General features: G+C 39.2%; 3 protein-coding genes across 7 annotated transcripts; 1 reads left to right on the top strand and 2 right to left on the bottom strand.

The window, feature by feature from the left end:
• The first annotated feature begins 203 nt into the window (after positions 1-203).
• ing1 (inhibitor of growth family, member 1) lies at positions 204-3,913 on the top strand. 4 transcript variants are annotated; one of them, XM_069532877.1, is made up of 5 exons: positions 822-957; positions 1,181-1,305; positions 1,692-1,862; positions 2,254-2,402; positions 2,983-3,913. In XM_069532877.1, the coding sequence occupies exons 3-5, from the start codon at positions 1,724-1,726 to the stop codon at positions 3,613-3,615; spliced, it is 921 nt and encodes a 306-aa protein (XP_069388978.1). In that variant the 5' UTR covers positions 822-957; positions 1,181-1,305; positions 1,692-1,723; the 3' UTR covers positions 3,616-3,913. The 4 variants fall into 4 exon arrangements, with proteins under 4 accessions (XP_019945343.2, XP_069388978.1, XP_069388977.1 ...); XM_020089784.2 differs by lacking the exons at positions 822-957; positions 1,181-1,305 and adding an exon at positions 204-417; XM_069532876.1 differs by lacking the exon at positions 1,181-1,305.
• A 259-nt stretch (positions 3,914-4,172) lies between these two features.
• On the bottom strand, positions 4,173-9,465 carry ube2al (ubiquitin conjugating enzyme E2 A, like). Its single transcript, XM_020089787.2, has 6 exons — positions 9,043-9,465; positions 7,406-7,486; positions 7,251-7,276; positions 6,307-6,396; positions 6,138-6,226; positions 4,173-4,974 (listed from the first exon to the last, which is right to left on the bottom strand). Exons 1-6 carry the CDS (start codon positions 9,084-9,086, stop codon positions 4,846-4,848), a joined length of 459 nt encoding a protein of 152 aa, XP_019945346.1. The 5' UTR covers positions 9,087-9,465; the 3' UTR covers positions 4,173-4,845.
• Positions 9,466-10,353: 888 nt separating this feature from the next.
• On the bottom strand, positions 10,354-26,172 carry ankrd10b (ankyrin repeat domain 10b). 2 transcript variants are annotated; one of them, XM_020090138.2, is made up of 6 exons: positions 25,769-26,172; positions 24,818-24,970; positions 22,797-22,888; positions 13,653-13,906; positions 13,161-13,268; positions 10,354-10,916 (listed from the first exon to the last, which is right to left on the bottom strand). In XM_020090138.2, the coding sequence occupies exons 1-6, from the start codon at positions 25,964-25,966 to the stop codon at positions 10,714-10,716; spliced, it is 1,008 nt and encodes a 335-aa protein (XP_019945697.2). In that variant the 5' UTR covers positions 25,967-26,172; the 3' UTR covers positions 10,354-10,713. The 2 variants fall into 2 exon arrangements, with proteins under 2 accessions (XP_019945697.2, XP_019945698.2); XM_020090139.2 differs by having other exon boundaries at positions 10,354-10,910; positions 25,769-26,171.
• Between the last annotated feature and the right edge of the window lie 1,597 nt (positions 26,173-27,769).

Genomic DNA, 27,769 nt, shown 5'->3' with positions numbered 1-27,769 from the left:
GAAACCAGACAGAAATCTCGTTAGTGGTAAAACCGAGATGATACTTATCATTTCATTAATGTGTTCAGCCTGGATCTGCTGTAACCGTCTACATTAACACTGATGTATATTTGTTCAGGCACTTTAGCCACCAGCTAAAATTAGCCGCTGTGGGTCTAGCATCACACACACACACACACACACACACACACACACACACACACACACACACACACACACACACACACACACACACACACACACACACACACACACACACACACACACACACACACACACACACACACACACACACACACACACACACACACACACACACACGATCTAGCGCCAGGAGCGAGAGCAGCATCCCAGTGTCCGGTGATCACGTCAGCTCCAGACAAGCGACAGGAAAAAAAGCACTTTAAAGACAAACTGGTGAGTTTTTACTGGAGTGACTTTTTCACTCACTGTGCAAGTGTTGCGCGTTTCCTGTTGTTTGTCTGTGTTGCGTTTAATAGCGTGCTCCGCGCAGTGCCGTTCTACGTTAAAGGCTAGCATAAGCTAATTTGGCTAGCAGTCACTTTGTAGTTAACGTGGTAGAAACGAGTCTTAAAGCTCCGGTGTGTGTGTGTGTGTGTGTGTTTGTTTGTTGTGTGTGTGTGTGTGTAACGCCAGTGGGTGGATTTTGAGTTGTGTGTGATTGTTGTGAGTAAACGATGTGGTTGTTGGAACGTGTTCATCTTTAACAAATGTTGTGTGTTTATTGTTTGTGTCAAATCTTCGCCAACGTTTGCGGCCAACGCCACAATTATTCAAGAATCGCGAATCAAGCGTTGAGTGTGAAACTCACGCAGAGCAGAAAGTTGGCTGCCGTTTACGTGACGCTAACGTGAACTCTCCACGCTAAGTTAGCATCAGCTAGCATCAGCAATCGCGACTAATGTAGCTCACCGGTGCTGAGGTCTGCGGGTGATGGTAACACGAAGCAGTGGAGCTGATGGTTTTCATGTTAGCATGTCTGGTTGTGATTCATCCACATCGGCGTTGACGCTACAGCTAACCGGGAAACGCAGCTAGCTGAGTGTTAAGCTAACAGCTTCGCTCCGAGCCCGGTCGCATCATGTTCTCTGTTATTCATCACTTGCAGTTTATTTATATTCGTCTCTCACTAGCTTTGCACTCTGTTTTCCGTCGGTAGGTTATTATTACTACACGTAGCATGTTCGGGATGGCTGACCGCAGATCAGTGGCTCCCTCAAACCGTCACATTTTCACCACACGGTTTTTTACCGGCTGATCTCAGGTCACCGCACAGACATCTGTGTTAGTCCTGTCAAAAACACGAGGTGACAAAGCTGCCTGTTCAGCAGTATGACTTACATTCTATCTCATATTTATCTCATTAAATATCTGTGCTTAGTTTATATTTATATTTTAGGTGCATGTTTTTATTTTATTCCTTTAGTTTAAACATTAATTTGAGTTTTTATTTTCACATTTTTTGCTTGTGTGGTTTTCTTTCTAAATATGTTTGAGCATGCTTAGAGAGAGCAGGTCACCAGTGTATGTAATCGTTGTGCAAATGACAAAGTTTTGAAGACATCTGATACAAGGGGATTAAGTTGAAGTTGCAAAGAAAATACACGTTTGTCAAAAAGCTCACAGAATGACAATTTAATACATTTTAATAACGATTTCTGTTTGAACAGGTGCATGTGTCAGAGAGTCCTGGGGATCCGCGATGTTGAACCCGACCAATGGCGACCCAGGCCACGTTGTTGTGAATTATGTTGAGGAGTATTTGGACCTGGTGGAATCGCTTCCCTTTGACCTGCAGAGGAGTGTGTCGCTCATGAAGGAAATCGATGCCAGATATCAAGGTAAAGAAGTCAGACAGTGGATCACAGTACACTAAACACTGACTATTATACCGTAACAAAGAAAACGCCTCCCAGTTTTACATGAGTTGTTGTTTAAGCACACTAAACTCATGGCCTCTTAATACTACTGTGCAAATAAGCATGTACTTACCAAATCAACACTAATGATATATCAAAAGCAATATTTTAATCAAGTAGTATTTACTGCAGCGCTGTGGTATCAGACTGTATCAAAGCACCGTTCATTCTTCACAATAGATGAAAAGCAAATTAATCCATTATGACAAGGAATAAGCTACAGGACAACATTTGTGTTTTTACCTTTTATGCTAATGATTAAACTCAAGTATTCCTTTTTCCACCTGAATTTTCTTTTCCTCTCTCCTGGCAGATGTTCTGAAGGAGCTTGATGATGCTTACGAACGGTATCGAAGGGAATCCGACTCAGTTCAGAGGCGCAAGCTTCAGTTATCGATTCAGAGGGCACTGATCCGCAGTCAAGAGCTCGGGGATGAAAAGATCCAGATTGCTGGTCAGATGGTGAGTAAGTAACATCCTGCAGCTTCTTCAGCAGAGCTGCTCGCTTGCAAACGTCTAAATGTGAATGTAGGTGAACGTGTGAGGATTAAGCAGCTCCTGCAACAGTTACACTCTGAAAATCAACTCCAAATAAATAGGATAAAGGAAGTGAAAAGAATTTGTAGACCTGCTAAAAGACATTTTGGTTTTTATTTTAATAGTATTATGTTTTGTATTTTTCACATTTGGATTTCACCAAAAAACAAAAGTAGAGAGAACATCTTAGAGAGTCCTGTCCTGTCCCACTTATAGATACACACTAAAACCTTATTAGAAATAAAATACCATATTTACCCGTCTCCTCTGAGAAGTTGAAATTAGATTTGTCTATTATGTGAGAAATACAATTTATAGTTTATTCATTCATTTTATTTTAACGTAAAGATCCAACTTCATTTTATCTCCCAGAGAAGTGGTTAATGTAATCTCATCAAACGGGGGTTGACCCACGATAAACCTTCTATTTTACATTTATAAGCATTAAGTTAAGTTGTGTAAAAACAAAAAACAGACAGTAAAAGCTAAATGTGCTTTGTTTCAGGTGGAGTTGGTCGAGAACCGAACACGACAAATCGACTGGCACTCTGAACTTCTCCTCTCCTCTCAAGAAGTTCCCGAGACCCACGTTCCCACAGCGACATCTATGACAACCACTGCAGCATCCATGACGTCCACATCATCAGCCACCATCACTCCAGGCAAACCCAGCCACCACGACAAGAAGCGCGATGAAGTGACACCGAGCTCTGCTGGTTTGGACAAAAGCGGAGGGAAGCGCTCAAGACGCCAGAAAAATGGAGAAAATCGTGAAAGCTACGCGGGTCTGGATCACACTGAAGAGGTGGGAGTGGGGGCGTCTCGGGAAAAACGTGCCAAAACATCCTCCAAGAAGAAGAAACGGTCAAAAGGAAAGTCTGAGAGAGAAGTGTCACCTCCAGACCTTCCCATTGATCCAGATGAGCCCACGTACTGCTTGTGTGAGCAGGTGTCCTACGGCGAAATGATTGGCTGTGATAACGACGAATGTCCCATCGAGTGGTTTCATTTCTCCTGCGTCGGGCTCCATCATAAGCCCAAGGGAAAGTGGTACTGCCCCAAGTGTCGAGGTGAGAATGAGAAGACCATGGACAAGGCCTTAGAACGAGCCAAAAAGGAGAGGGCATACAACAGGTAGCTCGTTCTGCCCGACCCTACGAACACTTCTGCGTTACATTTAATTTTATGTCTCGTCTCTGTTTCCATTTACTGTTAACACTTGTTTTAATATTGACTAGAGGGGTCTTGTACATAGTTATTTTTGTAGCTGCTGCATAGCTGAGAAACGATTGTTCTCTCTAAATTCTGTAAAGAATTGCCACAGTACAACTGCATGTTTGTAACCAGCTGTCCCCTCCCTTGTCTTCACTTTGCCTTCAGCATCGCCCCACTCCATTATATAAACTCAACTAACCAATAAAACATTTCAAAACAAATACGTATGTGATCTTTAACATTTCTCCGGATGAAGTGAATCTGATAAACTCACTAAAATTTCACCAGCAAACCTTTAACATTGTCGTACGTGTTCATCTCAACAAGAGTGCACCTCCATGTTACTAAATCAAGGCTTTAACCTCCATGTTACAGGACAGATGATTACATTAGTACACAAAACCATGGTTCAGATCCTGGTCCCAGACAAAATGACTCTTTTAGGTCACATGTTTAATTCGCGTAAAAAGAAAAACAACCTAAGGATGAAATTGCCTTTTTATTTACAAGTGCTGAAAAAAATGACATGGGAGACAACCAGTGCAAAATCTGTACATAAATTCAGTTGCAGGTTTCCTTATATACATGAGTACTGAACAGGAACGTGAGTACACTCTTACTGTCATGCATGTAACAGAGTTCACAACACAGCAAAATACACGGTATTAAGATGTCTGATTTCGTCGTAGTCCGTAACGCTCAGGCTGCTCGTTCTTCTGAGGAAAGGTGGGGGTGATCACACTGGAGCCTTGTGAACACGAACAGAACAGATCAGGGGCACAACAGAGGACGACCCATGACCAACTGATGACACCCTCTGAGATGGTTCACATAGTTAGTCACGAGTTACAACAGCATGTTAGAACACACCAGAATTTTTGGGTAATGGCTCACAAGTCCATATTGACAAAACATCAAGGCAAGATTCAGCACATTTCCCCTGATGGACTAGAAAAGGGGCAGGGAATAGAAAAAATAAATTCCTCCTGATGGATAAGAAAGAAAAAACAATCTATGAAGGGAGGTTGAAGGTAAAGTGCATAAAAGCGTAAAATCAAAAAGATTGAGGGGGCCAGAAATTAAGAGATACTCCACCAAAATTTGTAGCACACACAGCTTTACAATGGAGAGAGCAGCTATCAGGATTGTCAGGTCAACTGTCTCTCCAGCTTTGTTCTACAATGGCAGACACGCGCTTCTCGTACTCCCGCTTGTTCTCTTGGTAGAGCTGAGCCGCCTGGCTGTTGGCCGGACTGTTGGGGTTTGGTTCATCAAGCAGAGACTGAGGATGAGAAGATAAACACTGACAGTGAGAGAGCGTTTCAGAGGAAAACCACCAAACTTGCATCGACATATTAGTCACACACACACGTCAGGCTTATTAAGCACTAACAGCTCCGTGTGGAAGTTTTACACCAGACTACTGTGACTGTGATTGTTATTTCCAAAAATGTTCAACAAATGTTTCCTATATCACCATTATTAATACAACAGGTGCAAAGACTGATAATTGGAATTTTTAAAAAACTTTTTCTCGAAAAAAACAAACCAAGTTCCAGCATCTCAAATCCAGAGATTTAAAATGTGTAAAATTATACATTTTTAATTGTTGTCCTGAAACAACTGTTGAAACAGGAAAGTGAGGGGGGCCCTTTCACCATTCTTCTTAATAGTGACAACATTTCCTAGTAGTCACACAAATGGAAAATCTCTCTGAATTCGAAAATACAGTATTTACAAGAGTTTTAAATTAAGTATTTTCCCATTTTCAAGTAAAGTAAATAAGCTAATTTTTAACAATTTATTCTGTTTATTATGGTAAAACATGTAGCAAGTTCAGCTGTTATTCAGAAAGAAAACTACCCACATACTTTTGATTAACTTTTTTTAAACTAATAATTTTATCTGTGAAACAGGAGATTTTTTTTTCCTACTAATTTGAGAAAAAGAGCCATGATATATTTTTGTGTTTCTGTAGTATTAATTGTGGCCACTAGAGGCTGAAGTGCACCACTACCACAGTCTATGACTAAAAGCTTTCATGTTACGTCCTGGTGATTTTTAATTCTCCATGTTCTTTAAACACAGGGTGCATTTATTTTATGTCAGCAACTTGTGTACAATATCACTCTCGTGTCTTTCTTTTGTCAACAAATGTATTTTTATCGATAAAGGCTTTCATTATAGGTATTATAGAGCAACAGAGTCTGCATACAAAGCAGGTCAGGCTGCTGTTTAAAGCACATCTGATATATCAGTTAGAGAATAGTATCTGCCTATCATGGATATTTTTTAACTGTTTTGATAAATGGAAAAATAAGAATTTTAAAAAAGGAAACTAATGAGACATGTTTTCAGTTTTGCATCTTTCTAAAGTTGGAAACATCTTTGTTTTTCTTCACTTTTGGTTTTAAAACAGAAATAAGGCATATGGAAACGTCTTACCTGGATAGATGTGAGAATAGAAGATACATCATAGGTGGGACTCCAACGATTCTGTAGGATGTCCAAACATATACTGCCATCTGCATAGACTGAGGATAAAAACTGTTAGAAACTACCCACAAATAACAGTAAAGCATTAATGTGCCAGTTCATGAGTCAATGTTCTTACCATTTGGATGAAACATCTTAGACACAAATCGTACTGTGGGAGGTTTGTTGGGGTATTCTTCTGTGAACTCTACAATTAGTTTAAATGTACCTTTGACACAAACAAAAGACAAAAAAATATGAACAACTGAACTCGTCTCTCTGGTTCAGAACAAAAAAATAAATTTTAAGGCAGAAAAGGTGCGTGGAAGAGTAAAACCCAAGAAAAGTTTTGTTTTAAATGTTGAACTTGAATTACTGACTTTTGATCTTAGATCTTGTCAAGTTACAGTTTAAGTCCAAGTTTCATTAAGAAGAAGACGGTATTTAGTCAAAGGTCATAGGGCTGGGCAATTAATAAAAATGTATCAAACCCGACACTTATAAACTCTCACCGACCTCATTTTGTGGGTTAATGCTGTTGATATTTTTCCCAGTACGTGCATTCACGAACCGTCACGTTTCCACTATGTTCCGTCATAAAATAAAATTCATTAATCGTTATGGAGGAAAAAGTTTGAAATAATTGTGATAATGATTTGAAGTCATATCGCTCCGCCCTTAGTCCGCCCTGTGTTTTGTGAGTTATGGCAAGAAACATGTTCTGTAAGGTCACAATGACCTTGTTTTATCACCAGATTTCAGTTTATCAACGGAACGTTTGTGTCAAATTTTAAGGAATTCATTTGAGACGTTTATGAAAATCTGCTTTCACAAGCAAGAGATTAAAGAAGAGACAACCCGACAACATAATGCCTCCAGGCACGGAGGATTCAAAATGTCATCATTCAAATTTTTATGGTGAGTTTAATGAGATAAACTAAATTAGATTTGGGTCGAGTGCCACTCTAAAACAAATACACATCAAAGTAAGAACTACTGCCCCCACGTGTGCCTCTGCAAAGTCAAGTTCCAGGAAATACGATCACTTTCTCACTTCATACTTTGCTACATTGAATTACTTACCATCCTCAAAGGGAGTTCCTTCAGGGCTGTGAGGGTAGAGGAAAATAAAGACATGAATTAAATGCGTCACACACAAACCTGTTTGATTTGCATTAGTCACTGAACATTATGTTCAATATGAACTGATTATTTTAGGCTGTGTATCATTGTCTTACCCAAAAATGACTGCGTTCCACACCATAATGTTGTTTTCAGATGGAGCACCACTAACACCAGCTGGAGGATCCTCTTGTAATCTTCATAACAAAAAAAGAAACCATTATAACCCTTATATTTATTCAATTATGATAACTAGATTTTTTCAGCCGTACAGTAGAGTCAGATGAAAGCCACAATCAAAATGCCTCTTAAATAATTTAACATCCAAATTTCACATTTCAAACAAACATAACTCCACCTCCTCGTCACAGAGGAAGTGGTTTTGATAAAATAATGAAAGAATATTTTCACACCTTGGTTATGTCACTTTCACCAATGTAATGACTCGTACTTTTGTCCCTGTAAATCAATTTGGTCTGTGGCGTGATTATGCATAAATGTTCAATATTCTCTTTTACATAACATCTTTATGATGTTATGAATAGAGATGCGTTGACATCATAACAAACTAGTTAGTCACAGACTTGCAATTACAGTAACAGAACAGTTTTTATAAGAACTTACATATTGGGTATATTATTATTATATTATTGGGTATATATTGCATATTAACACAAGAGAAATCAAGGTTCTCACCACATTAACCCCAACAGATAGAAAACTTTCAACTCTTAAACCCTTTGCAACACGCTGTACAAACAAATCACAGTAATCAAAGCTGTCAGTCGTCTGTTTTCTAGTTCTCTGTTCTGAAATACAATCATTTTCTACATTCCGAGGTCTTGTCTACAGATCAGGGCTGAAATCCACATCACTTCCAACACCTATCCAAATTCATGCAGGTAAAGAGTCCAGCCAGAAGTTAAAACACAAAAACTACCATAGAATCTGACGCTGATGAGGTTAAAACACCCAAAAAGTAATCAGGTAATGTACATTTAGTTACAGAGACATGTATTTCCTCATTGAGAGACACAGCAGTGTGGTTTGTCTTCCTCTTCCATGTGGGTAATAAACATTTGGTCACAAAGAAAACACCTATCATCAATCTACTGCTTCTATTGAGGTAGTTTAATCCTCACAATCAACTCAATGGGTTCGGATGATACTTAATGATATTGCACCTTTTTTAAAGAATAAATCCGCCATGAGCGATTTAACAACCTTACACCAACCAAACTTTCACTAACACGAGTGAACAACCGTGTGGATGTCTCATTTCAACGCTGGTTAGCATCTCTCACTGACCAAAGGTGATGTTGGGTCAAATTAACATCAGATAAGTGGCATTAAATGTGTCCTGACCGAGGATAATGTGGCCGATCGGCCACTTGTCAGGGACATTTAAAGACAAGCTGGTTTGAAGCAGTCGTAAACAGTAGCTGCTATACCCTGCCTGTTAGCAACGTTAGCACCTAGCTTCGGTCGAGGCGCTCGTCACAAACTAACACAGTTTCACTTCAAGGTCTCCGCTTCTTGAAAACACACACGATAGCAACGCGTCGCTCGCGCCGGGCCTGTAGTTCACTGCGGCTTCCGGCGAAGTTTCAGACTTAAAGTTACAACAACAAACACACTGGCTAGCTACGAGGAGCTAAGCTAATGCTAGCTGTTTTTTTTTTTGTTTGGTTTTTTTTTTGGCAAATCATATCTCACCCGACAACATCCGCGTAATTTCTCGGTATTGACTCACCGCTTAAAATCTCTCATGAGCCTCCTCCTGGCCGGGGTCGACATGGTTTATCTTGAGAGGCCACGTAGTGACAACACCGGTGCGTCCGCGGTTTGTCTCTGTATTTAATACCGTGGTGTTTGTCGGTGGTGCTGGTCGGTGGTGCTGGTCGGTGGTCTGGTTCCCCCTCAGCGGCTGAACTGTTTCTCTGGATTATCCTGAACCTCAGGTTAGGCCAGCTAGGTTTACCGGACCATACCATGTCACGAGAGGATGGAGGGAGGGGGGGGGGGGGTCAGAAGTGCCACGTTTTACAAACATACATCAAGGAATATCAGCGCGAGCCTTTACTTTAGTTGCAACTAATTATTAAGACTTATAATCGAATCACGCTGAATTAAGATGCGTGAATGTGTGATATTGTTTTAGTAGTTTCCAGTATTTCTCCCGCCCCCCCCCCCCGTAAGTGTTAAGGGCGCTGTGTGCCGCGGGGCGTGGTCCCGGTGACGTGGTGTTTGTGCAGCAGCGCAGTGATGAAGGTCGAGCCCGCTGACAGGTGATTGACAGCTGGGCTCACCCACAGCAGCTGTGCCCGCGAGGCTGCAGAGGGGGAGAGCGGTGAGACCACTGGAGACACACGAGGGGGGAAACAAGTCCTGTCGTCTGTCCTGTGGGGCTGAAGGAATATGGAGAAGTAGATCTGTATCATAGATCAGGGGTTCAGATGGCATCTCTACCAGGATTATGATTTATTTAAAGGGGTAGTTCACTCAAAAGTCGTTATTATCTACTCACCACTTTGCAGATGGAGGGGTGGGTGAAGTGTTTGAGTCCACAAAACACTTTTGGAGTTTCAGGGGTGAACAGAGTTGTGGACAAATCCAATATAATTGAAGTGACTGAGGTTTTGATTCTTCAAACGTAAAAAGAACAACTGATAAAAACATGAAAAGTTCCTGTGGTCTCATCTAAGTGTACGTAAACCCCGACTTTTAAGTTCCACTGGAAACTGTGTCGTTTACACTGTGTCAGAGATGCAGTAACTATCCACACCCAACCCATACAGTTAAAGTTCAAGCACCTTTGAATGTGTAGTTTTGTATTGTAATATATTTGACTTTTTAGCGAGGGTAAAAGTAGGCAAAACCGGGGACAATCTACAAAAGTGGGTGAATCTACACCAACGCTCAGTTTCCCTGTTGCAAGACTCATCAGCCCACTGGTCCCATTTAAATACAGACCTGAAAGAGACAAACAACACCGCTCTAGAATAGATCGCTGGCATGATAAGATATGATGAAGAGTCATAGATGAAATGAAAAATGAGGAAGCTTTAACTTTTGCAAACTCTTTTTTATTATTGAGGGATGCTTTTGTTAACAAGAGAGGATCACCCCAGTTCTAGTTGAGACGGAATCAGAAGACATGGTCGAGATAACGACTCAAAACAAGGCTATTTACAGTTTAACCAAACTTTTAAGTACTAAGAAAACAAAAATCCACTTGCTAATCAAACTCATCACTTACACATTTCAGATCCATGCACAACAACGGGCCTGCCCCTTACAACAACACAAAAATAAATGGATCAATGAATTACAGGACCACTCTGGTTTTTAAGGCAAATTAATTCTTGTTAAGATGACATGACATTCAAGTAACAAAAGGACCGCCGACTAGCTCCTTTGTTCTTTATGATCCATGGTGCAGGAGCATGGTGCTGAAGAAGACCTGGTCATACAGCTGCTGTGCTTTAACAGACTTCAGGTGCTCCACCAGGCTGCCTGCAGAGCTGTCACCGCTGAGGATCTCTGCTGCTGCTTCAAATCCAAGCGGAGGCTGCGGTTCATTGTGACCGTTTGAGAAAAGATCCTTGCAGCGTCTCTCACCTGCCACTGAAAATGAGACAATAAGTCAAAAGGCACGTAGAGAATGAACTTGTGACTATATCCTTGCTTCTGTAAAGACAATTTGAAGCAAGAGCTGCCAAAAGATACTCGTGGATTGATTTTGTTTTGCACTACTATCGAGGTCTATTTGTGGCCAAATTTCAACACACTAGAAGTTACATGTTAATCAATTAAAGGCACTGGAATGCACTGCAGAGTGTTATGTCATACAAGTATTGACCAGAGACCTCGTTCTAAATAGGTCACATTCTTATCTTTGGGTGCCTGAGCATACAGTTAGTGCTGTACGACACTAGTGACCTAGTTCTTTATCCACAGATAAGTCTTCCAGACGTGTTGGGACACCATTAACAAAAAAAACCCACAACCAAGCAAGAGGATTTATATTAAAAAAAGTTTAGTCAAGTAAAAATGTCATGTTTATAATTCTTCCTTCACATTAAAGTGAAAATGACTCCTCTTATTTTATCTTGCACACCAGCAGAAATGTCAACAGGACCGGGCTTGATAGATGCATGAGGGCACATCAAGAAAACAACAGGCCGACCACAGTCACGTTTATAAAATTGATCAACATTTAATATTTTCATACAATCAAGTACAAAGCTAATCCTGCGCACCACTAAGCACTGAATGCTCCAAACTGAGTCAACTATACACTCAAACCTGGCACGTAACACAAAATGATCAGACACCACCTTTAACATTGAGTAGTACTACAAAATACAGAAAGAAATTCCCTACCACTTGCTATAAAAGTTGAAAACAACAAACAGTAATTTACTGTTCTAACTATTCAATACATCTCAAGAAATAAGGCTTTTTGCAAAGTTTAGAAATCCATGCAAATTTTCTTGAGCAGAACTATTTAATCGCAACTACTGATTGTAAAATGGCCAAAAATCTGTTTCAAAATCAGACTGGGTATTAATATTATTATAATATAACATACGTATTATATAACACATGTGCAAGCCCTGCTAGTTCCTTAAAAAAAACGTTGCTAACACGCACACAGTAAACTCACACCACACTTTAAGATCGATAAAGCACATAGCCAGAATGAATACAGAGGAATTGCAGGGGAACAACAAAAATCCAAGCTTATGGACGACAATGTCTTAGTACATAATCGACAAACTACAAAAAAAAAAAAAGAAAAAAGCTGCACAGTGAATAATTTAAACTTTACAGGCTACATTCATGTTGGGATATGCTTTGGCATAAGGTAATTCTAGAATATAAAACAGCATCAGCTAATGCATGGTGGCAGTTTACATCAGGAGACATTTCCCCAGTGTCATTAAAAGAGTGCTCAGGCACACATCGTTGTTCATAGAAATGTATTCAATCAAAACGTTCATTGAAATCATGAATATTGGAGCAACTGAACAGAAAACCTTCAAATCAACATTTAGGTTTTAGAACTCATGGGAGTTTTAAGGGAGTTCTTTTGTGGCCACCTCTCTTAACGGAACTGTACAGAAACGTTACAGTTTCTAACCGGTGACATGCTACTGAAATTCACAGACTTTTCAGCACAAGGCAAATGAAAACATCTTCAGTTGACCAATCATCTAGCTCCTACACTGCAATGGAACAATGCACAATTTGAGAAGCAACAACAAAGACTGAACATGACTAAGACTTTCTGTTAATCCAATATGGCCTACGTTTTCACAGGGGATTCAACTGTGTCGAGAGAATACAAATATCTAGGATGCTATTGTATAATTGTGCAAAACAAAACTCGTCTTTTTATTCTAGATCTAAAAAATAAGGATTACACAATTATCTGTATAACTGGAGATGTATTAAATATAAACTGTAAAACAAAGGAATCTTAATACTTTTAACGATCCAAGTATAATGAGGTACACAGAGAAGTAGAAAATACAGCACAGACAGCTATACATCTCTTAAATGTTGTTAACCACCAAATCAAAACAAATGTCTATTATTCATGTATAATACAAAAAAATGCTAAGCCAAACCAAAAAGACACCCAGGAGCATTAGAATGTGTGAATGGACACACATGCCCTCTACAGGTAGGCATAAGAGTTGGTGCAGCGACATGGGGTCTGCATTGGTGCCACCGTGATGACCTCCAGCTCTTTAGTTGCAGGGCTCGTCCTGTCCAGTCCCCTCCGGTCCTCACAATGATCCATGGGCCCCGGCCCTAGAGGTGCAAACCCATTCAGCCCAAAAGCAAAGGGTCCCGGCCCACCTGAGGTTACCGTTGCCGTCAGCTCCATGCTCATGCTCTCCATCTGGGTCTCTCCAGCTCCACCCAGTGGCCTGCTACCATTCAGCATTTCTGGTGGCATGCTCATACCTAAGAGAAAGTCATGAATAAAATAAAAAATATGTTACACATTTGAAAAGAAAATGCAAACAAATCAATGAACAAGTCTGCTGAAAACTAGGCTAAATTAATTTAGAAATACTGCATTTTACAATCAATTTCTAATTCTAAAATAAGTAATACTTATTTAAAAAGAGAGTAGAGTAATGATACAACAATCATAGTTTACCTGGACTGTGTTGAGCAGAGTTGTGTACTTGCATACTACTACTTTACTTTTAAGTCTACATAAAAATACATTTTGAACCACCTTAGGAGCATGTTTAAGCATCAACAAACTAATATAATTTTGCTTTAGAAGACATTAAAATAGAAAAATAACTAAAAAGCCATTTGATAGGCTTAGTGACCCACCGTTAGGTCTCGACTTCTTCACTGGGTTTGCTTCCATGCCATCAAATGACCTCTTTCTGTTGGGCATGCCATTCAGGAAGCTGCGTCCCTGGATGTGGCCACCATTCTGGGTCATGCTGCTCAGAAAAGTCCCGTTATGGGACAGAGCCATGTTTTGTTGGAAGTTCTGGGCATTGGAGAGAATCTCCGCACACTCCTGGAATCCCTGGGCGTGGGCCAGGTCGGCAGCAGTCAGCCCACTGGCATTCCTCATACTGCACAACGGGAAGAGGGAGTGTTAGAATCTCGCACTGTACGTTTGATTCACACAAATCCAAAACAAACAAAACAAGACACATCCAATCACACACACAGACACACACACACATACAGACTCATAAAGCAAACGTTCACAAATGAACACACATACAGATGTATAGAAATAGCCTGTGCTGCTCTACCACCTCACATCCTCTTCGTCATCTTCATGAGATGACGACTGATCCCTTTTGGATCATTTGGATCTTCCAAAGAACTACTCTTCCCAAATGATTGGGGAATCGTCTGCTGCAAAAGGACACGACTAAGACATCTGTGGGGATGCACCTGTTCATTTTCACCTGAAACAACTCGACAACTTGTAGAGGATGACTTCATCCAAAGAAGATTGATTCTACAGGTGATGTAAAGAGCTCAAGAAAGACAAGACCATGGAGGGTTTGGAGATGAAGTTCACGGTAATCTCAGATTTCCAAAAGTGACACTGCTCAAGAATTTCTGCATGGAATCTCCAGGTTATGGTTTTGACATTCACCAAATTTGTGCTGCACAAAGAGCAAGATCACTCGTGCATGTGACTGTAGGTTGTGTACAAAGACACTGGGTGAAAGGGTTACACTGTGAGAGTGACACAGCATGGCAAGATTGTTGAACTCTTCCAAACAAGTACGAGATCCAGAAGTTCTTGATCCGAAGGAAGCCAGCATGAAACCCACTTGTATCTTCAGAGGAAGAGCCACAGAATTAGTGGTGATTATACAGCATGAAGAAAGAACCAACTGCAATCTTCAAGCATCAGGAATCCAGGTGTGTCTCCAGAGAAGATGAAACTCCCAAGACCCTGTCTTCATCTTGATTCAACAAAAATGAACAAGACAATGAAATAAGAGACAGTGTGCTACTGTATGAGGCATTTGTTCAACCATCCGTAACTCAAAGTAGAGGCTGTGCAGACACAGTTGTGTTAATCGTTTCCAGTTGCAGCAGGAGTAGGTTGATTTTGTGCAATAATGAATGAAGGAACAATGCAGTGTCATCGGACTTCAATGTTGAGACCTGTACATGTTACAACAGTATGGAAAGAATTCCACTGGATAATAAAACTAATTAATAGTCATATCAATGCAACTAAAACAATACAGAAGAATAATCATTTTAATTAAATATGAATTACTGCAGTTTTTGGTAAATTCAGTGCTGGATAAAAAATCTATTTTCTCCTGCTGTTGTGAAATTACCGTGCAGGAACAAATGTCAGCTTGTCAGCGATTTAGAGGGAAAATATCCCACTAACCAACAGATTCTTGTTAAGCTTAATGATGAGATTTTCTCTTCTGTCCATTGGTCAGTTACAAAACAATGCTGTGCTTGTTCTGAGCGTAAATGTCATCGCACTGCAAAATGAGCTCTCAAAGCAAACAGCCAGGTCTTTGTTGAAGAAGTGGGACTCCTGGCCCATTTCCAAGCTTCTACTTTTAATCAAAAATGTGAAGAAAATCATTTAAACTTGTCCATAAGTAGATCATTTAATATAAAAATACACTAGAGGACAATGAATGCCCACCTGCGTTGAATAAAATGCCATACTTGGTGGGTTCTCTAATAACGAGATTATTATTAGAAGCTTTATTCTGTTCCATTTTTTGCTGAAGCCATGTACATTGATGTCCACACAATGGTTGGCACAAGAGATCAGTTCAGATGCACTGTTGCTGTTCGATCATTCATTTTGCTGAGATTTTCTTCTTTCTCTGCATTTTTCTCTAAACAATTGTGCAAAAAAGAAACATTTCAAAAACTAGTGCACATGAAAAACATTTCATAAAGAATTGAAAAGCAACAAAAGTAAAAAGATAATCACACAATAACATGTTGCACATTACCCGTCCCCTTCAAAATTAACGCTTCCAAGGGATTGTTTCTTTTTTTCCAAGAAATTACATTTATACCGAGAACCATTTTGTGATAAGGTAGATGAATTTGTCTCACTTCAAGGAATAGAAATTCTCCTTTTTAAATGTAATCAGCTGCTTTTTAATCTTTGGATAAGTCAACAATTTACTATTTTTACAAACACAAGTCTTAAGTCAAAATCAGTTCTTCAGTATTTTATTCTTTGACCAGAAACATTTCTTTTTTAATAATTTCTTTGTTAAATCAGGATTGTTGTCCACAGGAAGTACAGTGGTAAAACATGTGTGTTGACCTCAGAACAAAGCCCACCATGATGAAAATGGCATTTAATGACCTTTCTCCATTTTAGAAAATATAATATGTCACATTAATTGACCAATTAGCCATTGTAGAAACTCCAATAGACTCTTACTGAGGTCATAATGGCTTTCAAACATTTTGGATACAAACAAAAAGACTTTCTGGACAATCTGAAATAAGATTTATAATAAGAATGTCCAGGAGTGTCTGAACCTCCTTAAATCACTGACAAATGATCTGTGGAAAAACATAGTTACAGATGATCCCACAGTTACAAATCTCTCCTCTGTTTCAGTGCATTTCTTCTGTTTATCTCAAAATGTATCCACAATCTTCATTTTAATCTGCACCTTAAATTCCAATATCATTTAGTTAATGTACCTCCTCATAACTTAGTTTTCTTTTACCATCTTTTAGCTTTAATAATTAGATGACCCTTGCATTATTGAAATGCACCAATCCCTTTATGATAACAAAAAAACCAATGATCAAATGTTTGATATTCCTTTAGTGAGACCTGACATCTACAGTATGAATTGATCCAATAACATGGAAGTGTTAATAACACCAATGAATCCAAATTGAATGTGGAAATTTAAAAAGGAAGCGTTAATTCTTTGTAAATGCCTGGTATGCTTTGCTTTTCCGTCCTATGCACACATTATGTATCTTCTCTAACTATCGTCTAACCTTCCAGAGGCAGCCTATTATCATGCTACATGTTGATATGGGACTCACGTGATTAAACCTGTCCATATAAAGGGCTCCTATGGTTAGTTCACAAAATCAAAAACAAATCATAAAATACAAACAAAAATAAAAAATACTATATACAGGAACAATTATGGATAATAAGCAAAGCATGCAGGTCTAAAACTTCAGTTTTGATTCATAAAAAAACCTAGCATTAAAACCAATCACCGCAAGAAATACCTCAACAGTTTGCCAGTGTGTAGATAGGAAGCGATAGTGAGAACACTCAATGCCACAACAGTGCGGCTATCCCAGGGAACGGGGCAGACTCAGCAGTGTCTATTCTCCCCCTTTCTAGGATTACTTGAAAAAACCAAGTCATTTCCAATTCAATGGCTGCAAAACATTAAGACGTACGGTTCCGTTTCTGTTAACAGTGTAGAAAACGTTTTTCGTAACTTATTGTCACTTTCATAAAGAAAAAGGTGACAAAGATTAGATGTCAAAACAGACTATGATACGGTATAGGGTTAATAAATACTGTGACATACAAAACAAAACATTTCTGAGTATAAAGTAAAGAATATTTGGTACAGTGAAATGACAGTGAATAACCATTGCAACAGGATGAGTGTTAGCATTAAACAGTTAATAGTTCAGTACAAGATGCTAAGCAAATCTAACCCATCTCACTCAGCTGCCCTGAGCCTCTGTCTCTGCACTACTCTCATCACCAAAGCATCTAAACACTGTCCTACCTGCTGCTAGCTCTCTAGGGCGCCACCTTGAGGCTCATGACAAATACATCAAAACCTTTTCGTTTTGTTGTGACCAAATGTGGATATCTGTTGGAGTTCAAGAAATAGGTCATGTTTTTAATATCCACAATTGTTTGAACCCATCTAGGAAGCAATGGGTTATGAAGTGAGATCTATGGACGAAAAAACTAAATTATTAGAGCTTTGTTTAGATATTATTTATCTATTTATTTATTTTGGGATTTAAATGTTGTTTTTAAATCACACAATGAAGTTAAGCTGGTTTTTGTTCCATTGTCTCAAATAGATTTTTTTATATTTTTGTGTTTGTAGGAAAAAAATCCTTTAAGGTCTGTTAATGATTTAATTTCAATTTAGATACAAGAAACAGAACCAATGACTTTTGATGATTTTTCAGCATTTGGTGTAATTAGGATTAAATGGAGAAGAGATAAGAGGAAGTGGACGAATGAGGCACGCTTCTTAATGAAGTCTGGGAAAGACCACAGGTGAGTTCCAGTCTCATCCAGTTAAAGATAATGCAGATGTGAAATTCTTGTCCCAGTGGAAAGCTGGACTCACTATCTAATAGGAGAAGGATGAGCATCACATGGGGATGAGGAGACTCTTCTATTGTTGCCACTGAACAAGATAAATTCCTCGGTCCAGACAGAGTGCAAGACGATGGGACGGTTGGGACATAGGAAGTGATGAGAATAGTCCACTCAAGAAGAAAGTTTCCAACCACGACACCACTGGTTCATTTATTTAAAAAAAGTTTGACAATTTTGTGAAGCTGAAGTTTCATTTAAATGTATTAAAGTCTCTGAGGGCGAGAGCTGTACTTCATATTTTAGATGATGAAATACATTCAAATATTTCAAAACAGATGTAGTATCAGATCGATGATCTCATCAAACCTACGCTCAACCATCAGGGGCTGTTGGACAATAAATGTGTCCACAGTGAGTCTATGTACACATTCGGCCAACTGAGTGCGTTGAATCAGTGGCAGATGGCGAGAGATGGTCGATGCTGTCCCGCCTAATAAATCAGAGATGAATCAAAATAGTGTGATTTCTCCTAAATTCTACTTGGCTTCTTTTTTTCCACCCACCTTGCTGATTCGTAGAAGAACAGGAGGAGCCCCAGCGGCAAAGTCTCCTCAAATTCCAAGGGAACAGAAGATAAGAGAAAGCATGTGGTGGCACAAAGCGATTCGAGAGTAGGAGATGTCTCCATACTCAAGAATCCTCAAAGGGAGTCAACGAGCTGAAGCGTGAGCAGAAGAATTCAAGTGATGAAATATCTGTGATAACAAGGAGTGAAATATTACTCACATAAAGTTTGTATCATTAAATTGAATAATGCCAATCCAGTCTGTGTGCAGCAATATAGATAGCAATACCACTGTTTTATTTGGTTATCTAGGTTACAGGATTTAAATTTGAAAACATGACTGATTATGTTGACTCTAGAGCTTCATTAAAGTATTTTCTTTTACATTTGATAGGTGTAACTATAAATTGGAATTTATCTTCTGTAATACTGGATCCTGATTTGTTTGTGTGTGACTCAGCCACAGTGTAAGCCAGAATGCTTTCTGGCTGGCGTTCAGCAACTTTAGAAACAGAGATAAAGAATTTTCCAAAAGGAGACTTAGCTCTTTTATAGCTTTTAGAAATTATCATTACAGGCTCCACCAAAGATTGTTCGTCGTTTTTATGTCATTGTTTTTTTGTTGTGGCAGAGACAAAGATCTTAAGAAGAAAAAGGAGCGCATGTAAGTGTCCAGTAAAATGTTCATGTCAAGTGATCCAGGTTCTACTGACTGTAACTGACCAGGAAAAATATATACATGCAAAATATTAATGAAGCTAATCTAAACTGTAGATCATTATGTTTATTGTTTCTCTGCTGAAATGTTACGGCAATTAAAACTGGGTTGTAACAGCTGGAAAAGTAAACTACAACTCATTTTCAATTGTATAAATGTGTTAACGCAACTTTAATAGGGCAGTAATGGTCTTGTATTTAGGATTATGACTTATGTGAAAATATTGATGCATCAACTTCATTGTTTTTTTAATTCATTAATAACTTTAAATATAAATGATAACGTTCTTAATTGAATTCAGTATTTGTATTATGAAAAACATTAATGTGCACACAAGCAATAAAATATTATTTCTCCAGATTGACATATATTTATTTAATTTGAATTTGAAAAAAAAAAAAAGAACATTGTGTATAAATTGGCTTTTGAATGATTTTAAGATTTGGGTTTGTTTTTTAATATATCCAACATCATTAACAGACCTTTGACACCAATTACATTTTTAAGCTAGGTCGTTATTTTATCATGAGCCTCATTCCCACTTGTGTTTCTTAGTTTCCCTCCCTGTTGAGCTCCACTATTACTGTGTCATAACAAAAAAATGTCTTAATGATAAACTAAACTAAATACAGTATCTGTAATCTGCAGGGAAAAGAAAATCACATATAATTTTTATCATAAATATCACTCATCAGCTGATAACCAAATGCACATTACATGATGTCCATAAGAAAGGTTTTTTGTAAGTAATTACAAAAACATGTCTGTAAAAAGCATTGCAGTCAAAGCAACCAGGGAGTTCATATGCTGGGGAAAGTAAACTTTTAAACTAGAAGTAAAAAGCAAATCATCCTGTCAAAGTTTGACTTGACTGACTTAGTCCTAAGGCTCGCCCTTCATCCATTAAATATATATTTCCTTTTATTTCTATGTAGCGTCTGTGGGACATGTGGTCTCTGAAACAATGAGGAAGAGATTCTACGTCTTTCAACAACCTTTAAAAAGGTGTGTTAGCTTTGGTTGCATTCTTTCTTGAATGCCAGAGGTAACCAGAGGCCAAAAGTAAACAATACTATTCTTATATTTTATTTATTATCATCAAATACAAACTGTTTATCTTCATACTGACATGTGCCCACCCATTTAAGCTTTTATTTCACAATGGAATTAATGGTTCTTTTTTCTTTTTTTTATGACAATATTTGGTAAACTCATTTATTTGACCACATAGTGACCATTTCTCTGCTGATGGCATAAAAACATAGAAAAGCTACACACAATAAGTTGGCATCTGCAATCTCCCTGGTTGTTTTGAGCTTCTGTACTTGAATGAGATCAGAAAGAAAAGGCATAAAGCTTGTGGCAAAAAATGAAACTGCAGGTAATGCATTCAGTTTAGATGAGAAGAAAGACTGGTTGATCAACCTACAGAACTTTAAATGTGTCTGCATATTTTAACATCTCATCATTTTTGCATTAAAAAAAACACTTTAATCCGGCAAAACCCAAGACAAATGTATTATTTAATCAATGCTCGAGCAATATTAACAAGCAGCACAGATGTAATGTTTACACATTTTTATAGTGTGTAAATAGTTAATTCTGACATGTGGAAAATCAAGTGCTTAGTTTATTGACTTGACTGACTTGCCTGGCCTTTAGAAATAATAATCATGACCCATATTTGTTTCACCTCCCTGCAGGCCTTGGATCTAAATTTAGAAAACAGGAAAGATGAGTTGTGTCTCTTTATGCTTTTGTTCATGCCTCAGTTGCACCAACAGTAACTAAATCTTTTACCATCCTGACAAAGCACAAAAACAGTTACCAGTTGTAAAGGTGTGGCTGAGCATTACAACTGAGGCAAAGTATTCATCCACAAACTAAAACTACCAACAGTAACAACATGGTCTACGCCGGTTAAAGTCATTTTGCTTATTATTTCAAAGTCCATATTTACTTATTTTTTATCTCATTGTATTTGGGGAAAGGGTGAGAATTGTCTTTTTGTCAAAATAGTGTCGACAAATCTCAAATAATCGGATCTTGCAGATCTTGTGCCATCTCCTGGAAACGTCCAGTGTGAAATAAATAGTTTCATTCTGTGCAACAGAAATATCATCTTTTCTTTCTGATGGTGAAAAGCTATTAAAAAAGGAGGCAATGTGCATTTGGTCATCTAGTCAGGCTTTGTTTATTTAAGACAATAACCAAAACAAATGTTAACAAAGAAAACCACACTCTAGATTTAACAAAGATCATGCAAAATTATCTACAAGTCTAAAAGCAGTTTTATCAACTTCTACATTAAGTTGTCCTCATGTCTGAGTAATAAACTTTATGAATTTACAGGCGCTGGTTAGGATCGAGGGCGCGGTGCCAAGTTAATTATTAAACTTTGTTATAACAGCCCTTCCTCAAATTACAAAGGAATTTTAAAAGGTGTTTACTGAAAGTAAATAAAAAGGAACTTAATCATCGTCTATGGAATCAGTTTGATTGTTAACATTATTACACACGGAGGGCAACTTAATGTGAATTGTTGCAATGATAAACAACAATTTCAAGGATTAACAAAATGTGTCACATTTTCAAGGGAGCACCATCAATTCTATTACTTTCTAACAACACATCTCATGATCAGACTGTTCTGAGCTGAAGTGGTTGAACGATAAACACTGTGGGGTTTTTTTGTCTTTTATCAACAGTTTACCGTTCCGACAAAAAGTCACAAAAGTGACTATTTAATGAAATGCTTCTACTTACGCTAATGGGATATTATTTAATGTCCAATTTACTCTTGTAAACTAATATACAACTATATTGAATATTAAGTATTGTATTTATTTGTTATATTTGGTTGTAGTTTTCATATAAGCCATTACTGGTTTCTATCACACCCTATAAGTATTTAACATTTCATCCATGTAACTTTTTTGTTTCACACAATTTTGTGCAAAATAAACTCAACTAAACTAAATGTGAATGTTTCTTGACATTTTCCAGCATCACATTTTACCACCAGAAAAACAATGTATGCTGGTTTTTCATTTGCAATTATGTATAGCATACCACTTTAATGTAGTTATGGCTAATTTACCATATATTAAAGCAGCTTCTTTCTGGCTGAGTATGAGTGAGACAGCCATGGTATCAAAAATGTCAAGTTTATACTTCTTTTAACAGTTCTTGTACAAACTTGCTCACTCCCTCACTTGCTTCACAGACTCTCTGACATTTGGAAGCTGCATTTAAATCCGTCATTAGATTTTGTTACGTGTGTGATTTGAGTTTGGTGGTGATCCCTTGTAAAGGTGTTAACTACGTAGTTGGATAGTACAGAGGAAAAACAAATGTGGGCACATGACCCATTGTTGGACTTACTCAGCTTTCGCTCCCTGAATCAAGAGAGCGTTGATGCACTCCAGACTGCCCGCACGAGCAGCCTTGTGGATGGGCGTCTCGCCCACATAGTCCTGAGTGACGACAAAAGACTGCAGTTACACACAAAAACATTGAGACTATATAACTGTATTTGTATTGCACTTATCTAAACAAAGTTATAAAAAAAATCCAAAGCAAAAAAAAGAATGATTTATAATAAAAGGTATTCAATACAGTTTAATTTTAAGGGCCACAGAACAGTTGTTTAACCATCACATTTGAACTCTGTAAGACTGGTTGTTGTCATGAAAATAATAATCTTCAATGGTCCCTTGAGGTGTTTCAGCCTTTTAATCACAATAACTTTGAATGAAAGAGGCTTAAGTTAAATCTGACTGGGTACTGGCTTGTATGGCAGTGCTATGAGAGCCATGTGGCTCGCTCAGTAGATCAGATGTCATTACTTCTGTGCCTATGTTAAGCACAACAAGAAGCAGTAGCGACCAAAATTACACTTTTCACTTCTCTATTTCCTAAACTAACTATAAATATGTATGACGCAGTTTTTAAATCAAATACAACCTCTTCTACATTTCCACAGTTAGAAAAAATAAACTGCATGAGCTATGACAGGGTGTAACAGAGGGTGTAACAGAGGCTGAACCTTTCACAGAGACTTCACCACCACCCACACACATTTACAGTTGCACATTAGTGCAGATGGAGGGGAGGGATAGAAAGGAGCAAGAGAACAAAAGCACACACTAAGAAGGCTGTCTCAAACCACAATGTATTGTGGGCTGTGCTCACATGCTACACTCATCTACTGTCCCAACAGTCAAAATATCATAAATCCAAAAAAGGGAAATCCTAGAGTTTTACCAGGTGTTTTAACATCTGCTGAGCAAATTCAAAGCTAAATCACTACTAATGTGTTTCGCGATGACGACAACATGTTATGTGAATGTGACCTACTAATCTGATTCCTCTCGGCGGTGCAGCGCAGCATAAAACATAACCCCCAGAGCCTGAGCATGAAAATACATGAGGAGGCAAAGACGTCACAGGCAAAAAGTAGTGGAGCTGACACACATAATCTGAATATAGGTCAAGTGGAGGGCTAAGTAGTAACAATACATGCTAAGGATCATGACCTCGAGTTAGAATGATCCTCTTTGATGGGATCAGCGTGAGCCCAGCCTCTCACACAGCTCTGCTCTTTTCACTCTAGCATTTGTGCCACTGCCAGTATATAGCAGATGTTCTTTCATTTTTTAATGAAAAAGTGACTTGTTGTTAAACGTAACTCTGTTATGTGCTGCTGTCCTCGCAGCGTAGCCAGCAAACCATGTGAAAGATCATGTTTACACGAGTCTCTCTGGCAAATGTCAACAAGTGAAATTCTTGTGAACGTTCTTGACTTGCTGAGTGATTTTGAAAGCACCCGCCTGAACTATTAAATTATCTGGCGTATTAATTTTTTTACACATGAACTCCAGATAATAGGGTCAGGACATTTTCCAGAGTTTGCCTTACAGATAAGTAAAACATAGCAAGAGATTGTCTGGATCAGGCTCAATCATGACGACAGGAAAATGTCTGTAATGTTCAGGCGAGGCTGGTTGGCGCACACTTGATGGACACATTTCACTGCAGGAATCACATTTTTCTTCACACATTGAAATTGGCCTGCATCCCCAAAAACTCTTGAAGCTCCACACCTTCTCAAGATGACGTCTGCATCTGCGTCTGTGTGTTAGAAATATTTTTCATCCTGAGATATTTGTTGTTTTTTTTTCCAGTTTTACATCTGTCTCAAGTCAGAAACATAATCAACTCACTCACAAAGAATTTTCTGGACATTTTCCTGCTGCGTGCTGCCACGGCCTGACATCTTCTGGAGCTTTTACTAGGGGACATTAGCCTTGTCACATACAACCCCTGGGGAAGAGTTCGATGTCTGTCTGAAACCTTTTTCCAAGTGTGCAGAGCGTGTGTTGAGAGTGCATCCTATGCCTTACCTGTCTGTTAATGTCTGCACCAGCTTGCAGTAGCCATAACAGGCACTTAGGGTGGCCCCCAAATGCAGCAATGTGAGTGGGCGTCTGCGCAAACCTGGAGGTCACCGCGTTCACACCACATCCCACCTGAACCAGACGCATCACACACTCCAGCTGTGCAGAGACAGGGGAGGGAAGAATAAATGGATGGATGGATGAGGAAGTCAGACACTTTACAGCACGTTTGCAGTAATCACCGTTCATTGCTCTGGAAGAAGACGTGACACTGTGCGGGTTCAGACAAGAGAAGCACAAATGAAACATTACACTCAGCCTGTCTCTGTCCTTTATTGATTCAGGCATGAATCCAATTCCTGCAGGGTATAGCCCTGCCCTTCTCCAGAGAGTAGTCGGTGTGAAACTAATCTTACTACAGGTCTCTGAGCGTGTTTACCTGGGGTCGATGAAGTTCGTAAGAAACGTGTTATTAGCGTTTAAAGTTGTCTTTGAAGGGACTTTTTGTGTCCGCCATGTTTCCTGTAAAAAGCTCACACACGTACAGAACATTAATTACTTGTATTACTCCAGCTTTGTGTTCACTCGTTTTATAAAACTATTTGAATTCTAAGTTAACTTGGATTAGCCAAGATAACTAGTGTTTTGTCTGGTGAGGCTGAAGTTTCATTGTTCTCATCTAACAGGACATTGACTTCACGTTGAAGATTTTCCCGCTCATAATAATAAAATGTTAGCTAGCTAACAATAAGTGGCTAAAACACGATGAACGCCGTTGTTCGGTGTTGTTGTAATGTGGAAGCTGCCTGCTCGTGTTAATGGTCCATTGTCCGCCTCCAGTAAACCATGGCTGCTGTTTGGTCTCATCAGCGAACAGTTAACATCAGGAAATGGCCGAGACCAGACCGAGCTCCATGAACAAAGACCCGCTCCGTCAAACACCAGAACCCGGCCTACCTTTCCGAAGTGAGCGGCCCAGTGTACGGGCGTCCAGCCGTAGAAGGTGTCCTCCACGTTGAGGTCAGCCGGGTTGGATGTGCACTGAAGCAGGGAGCACAAGGCGCCGACGTCCCCATCCCTGCACGCCCGGTGGAGAGGGAAGCGGCTGTTCAGCACCTCCTCGCTCGAGAATCCAGACTCCACTCCCGCCGACATGGTCGCAGCGCGGGTGCAGAGATGACCGACGATGGCTGACCGCGGTTTGAACAGACGACGGGACGAGAGGCGGATTGTGATCGTAGATGGTGGAGTGAGAGTGTGTGTGTGTGAGTGAGTGAGTGTGTGAGTGAGTGTGTGTGTCAGGGCCACCCTTCTGTGTGTTTGTGTGTGTGTGTGGGGGGGGCTTTCTGCCTGACAACACAAAGCCGAGAGGGCAGAGCACGCGCCGGAGTGAAACTTGAGATACGCAGAGAGAGCAAGAAACTACGGACTGGATTTAACACAAATGACTGGATTTCACACTCCGGACTGGATTTCACACAACGGACTGGATTTCACACTCCGGACTGGATTTCACCCTCCTCTCCTCCTCCTCTCGTCTCCTCCTCCTCTCCTCCTCCTCTCCTCCTCCTCTCCTCCTCCTCTCCTCTGGTCATAGACTGTATAGGTCTCACCCCTCAGCCTTGACACTTTGCGTTACACCTTCACTTTGCTTGTAGCTGTGAAGGGGTAGCGTTGTCCCATTTTTCATTTTCAATTGTCCAACCATAAAAGATTCAAAAAAAGAACGACGCAGAGCGACGTCCCTTATCTTGTGACACTTGTCCAGACTGACATACATGACGTGACTGGGGGTCTGGCTGGCTTCACTTTTGGGGAGCTGTCCTGTCGCCCATTTACAGGATGGTCCCATATTTGTTGCATTTTGTTGTATTTTTACTTTATGACATTTTTGCTCACCTATTTTAATTAATATTACTGGCCACAATAGGATTATAGTTTTTTCTTTATTAACAGTAGTGATGCACCAGTGAGTACTAACCATAACCCTGACACCTAATGTTCCAGTATCAACTCTTCCCTTCTGTAAACATTTTTTTAATCTCACTGTATGTACTGTAATCACTAGTAACTTATAACTTTGACTCCATTATCCATTTACCTTCAGTATCCCTACAGTCAGATTCTTCTCTGTGAAGCTAAAAGAGAATATTGATCACCAGCTTGAATCACACAGACTAATGATTAATGCTTGTAATACAAATGTGAGTAATGTTTTAATGTTAAAGATCTATTTCTCCGTAATTGATGAGAAACAAGTAATTTCTAAATTCCTAATGTAATGTTTCTTTTTCACCACAGGATGGGAGTATACAACAAGAACTGGTCAAACACAAGCCCTGACCATAGACGGATATAAAAAGATTGACACACAGGGTCTGACACTGATTGACACAAGCAGTGACACCAGAAAATATCTGCTCGTCTTTTTCCCCCCATCTTACCATTAATGGTATAATTATCTTTCATCACAAGGTTTGCTGAAAACAAAAAAACTATAACAATCCACATGAGCTATTTTGAAATGGCAAACCATTTACTAGCTGTTTAGTGTTGAATTGTTATTCATGTACACTAGGGGGAGATATTGACCATAGTGAGTCACTGGTGAGTTCCCTCCTGAGCCAGAAGTGACCAGTTATGGGTCGATATCATGTCATTTAATTTCATATCCCTGGCTGTGAATCAGTCCAGCTGCAGTCTAACATCCATACCTGACACTATGTCGGCATTGTCATTATCAGTTGGTAGGTTTCAGACAAAAAAGAAGATGTAATTATTCAGCAAACACTGGAGAAACATTTTATTGGTTTATTCATTATAGTATATCTTTAGTACAGCCCCCTGAATTGCAGTGGTGAAGAGCTAGACAGTAAAATACAAATAGAAATACTCTGAGTACCTCAAAATTGTAACGAGTGGAAGTATCTCATGTACTCAGAGACAGTGTTGGAAAGT

The sequence above is a fragment of the Paralichthys olivaceus genome, chromosome 10 (assembly GCF_024713975.1).
Source record: "Paralichthys olivaceus isolate ysfri-2021 chromosome 10, ASM2471397v2, whole genome shotgun sequence".
Classification (NCBI taxonomy): domain Eukaryota; kingdom Metazoa; phylum Chordata; class Actinopteri; order Pleuronectiformes; family Paralichthyidae; genus Paralichthys; species Paralichthys olivaceus.
Note: the sequence above shows the minus strand (reverse complement) of the source record. Positions and strands in the feature narration are given on the sequence as shown.

What these genes read in the sequence shown, in the direction of transcription:
- ing1 (XM_020089784.2), top strand. Translation starts at nt 1,724, where the DNA reads ATGTTGAACCCGACCAATGGCGACCCAGGCCACGTTGTTGTGAATTAT. An exon ending in AATCGATGCCAGATATCAAG is followed by an intron (nt 1,863 to 2,253) that starts GTAAAGAAGTCA and finishes CTCTCCTGGCAG; the next exon opens with ATGTTCTGAAGGAGCTTGAT. An exon ending in TCCAGATTGCTGGTCAGATG is followed by an intron (nt 2,403 to 2,982) that starts GTGAGTAAGTAA and finishes GCTTTGTTTCAG; the next exon opens with GTGGAGTTGGTCGAGAACCG.
- ube2al (XM_020089787.2), bottom strand. Translation starts at nt 9,086, where the DNA reads ATGTCGACCCCGGCCAGGAGGAGGCTCATGAGAGATTTTAAGCG. An exon ending in AGGAACTCCCTTTGAGGATG is followed by an intron (nt 6,397 to 7,250) that starts GTAAGTAATTCA and finishes TTTGTGTCAAAG; the next exon opens with GTACATTTAAACTAATTGTA. An exon ending in CTATTCTCACATCTATCCAG is followed by an intron (nt 4,975 to 6,137) that starts GTAAGACGTTTC and finishes TCTCATCCTCAG; the next exon opens with TCTCTGCTTGATGAACCAAA.
- ankrd10b (XM_020090138.2), bottom strand. Translation starts at nt 25,966, where the DNA reads ATGTCGGCGGGAGTGGAGTCTGGATTCTCGAGCGAGGAGGTGCTGAAC. An exon ending in GGGCCGCTCACTTCGGAAAG is followed by an intron (nt 24,971 to 25,768) that starts GTAGGCCGGGTT and finishes GTCTCTGCACAG; the next exon opens with CTGGAGTGTGTGATGCGTCT. An exon ending in GTGCAGACATTAACAGACAG is followed by an intron (nt 22,889 to 24,817) that starts GTAAGGCATAGG and finishes GTCGTCACTCAG; the next exon opens with GACTATGTGGGCGAGACGCC.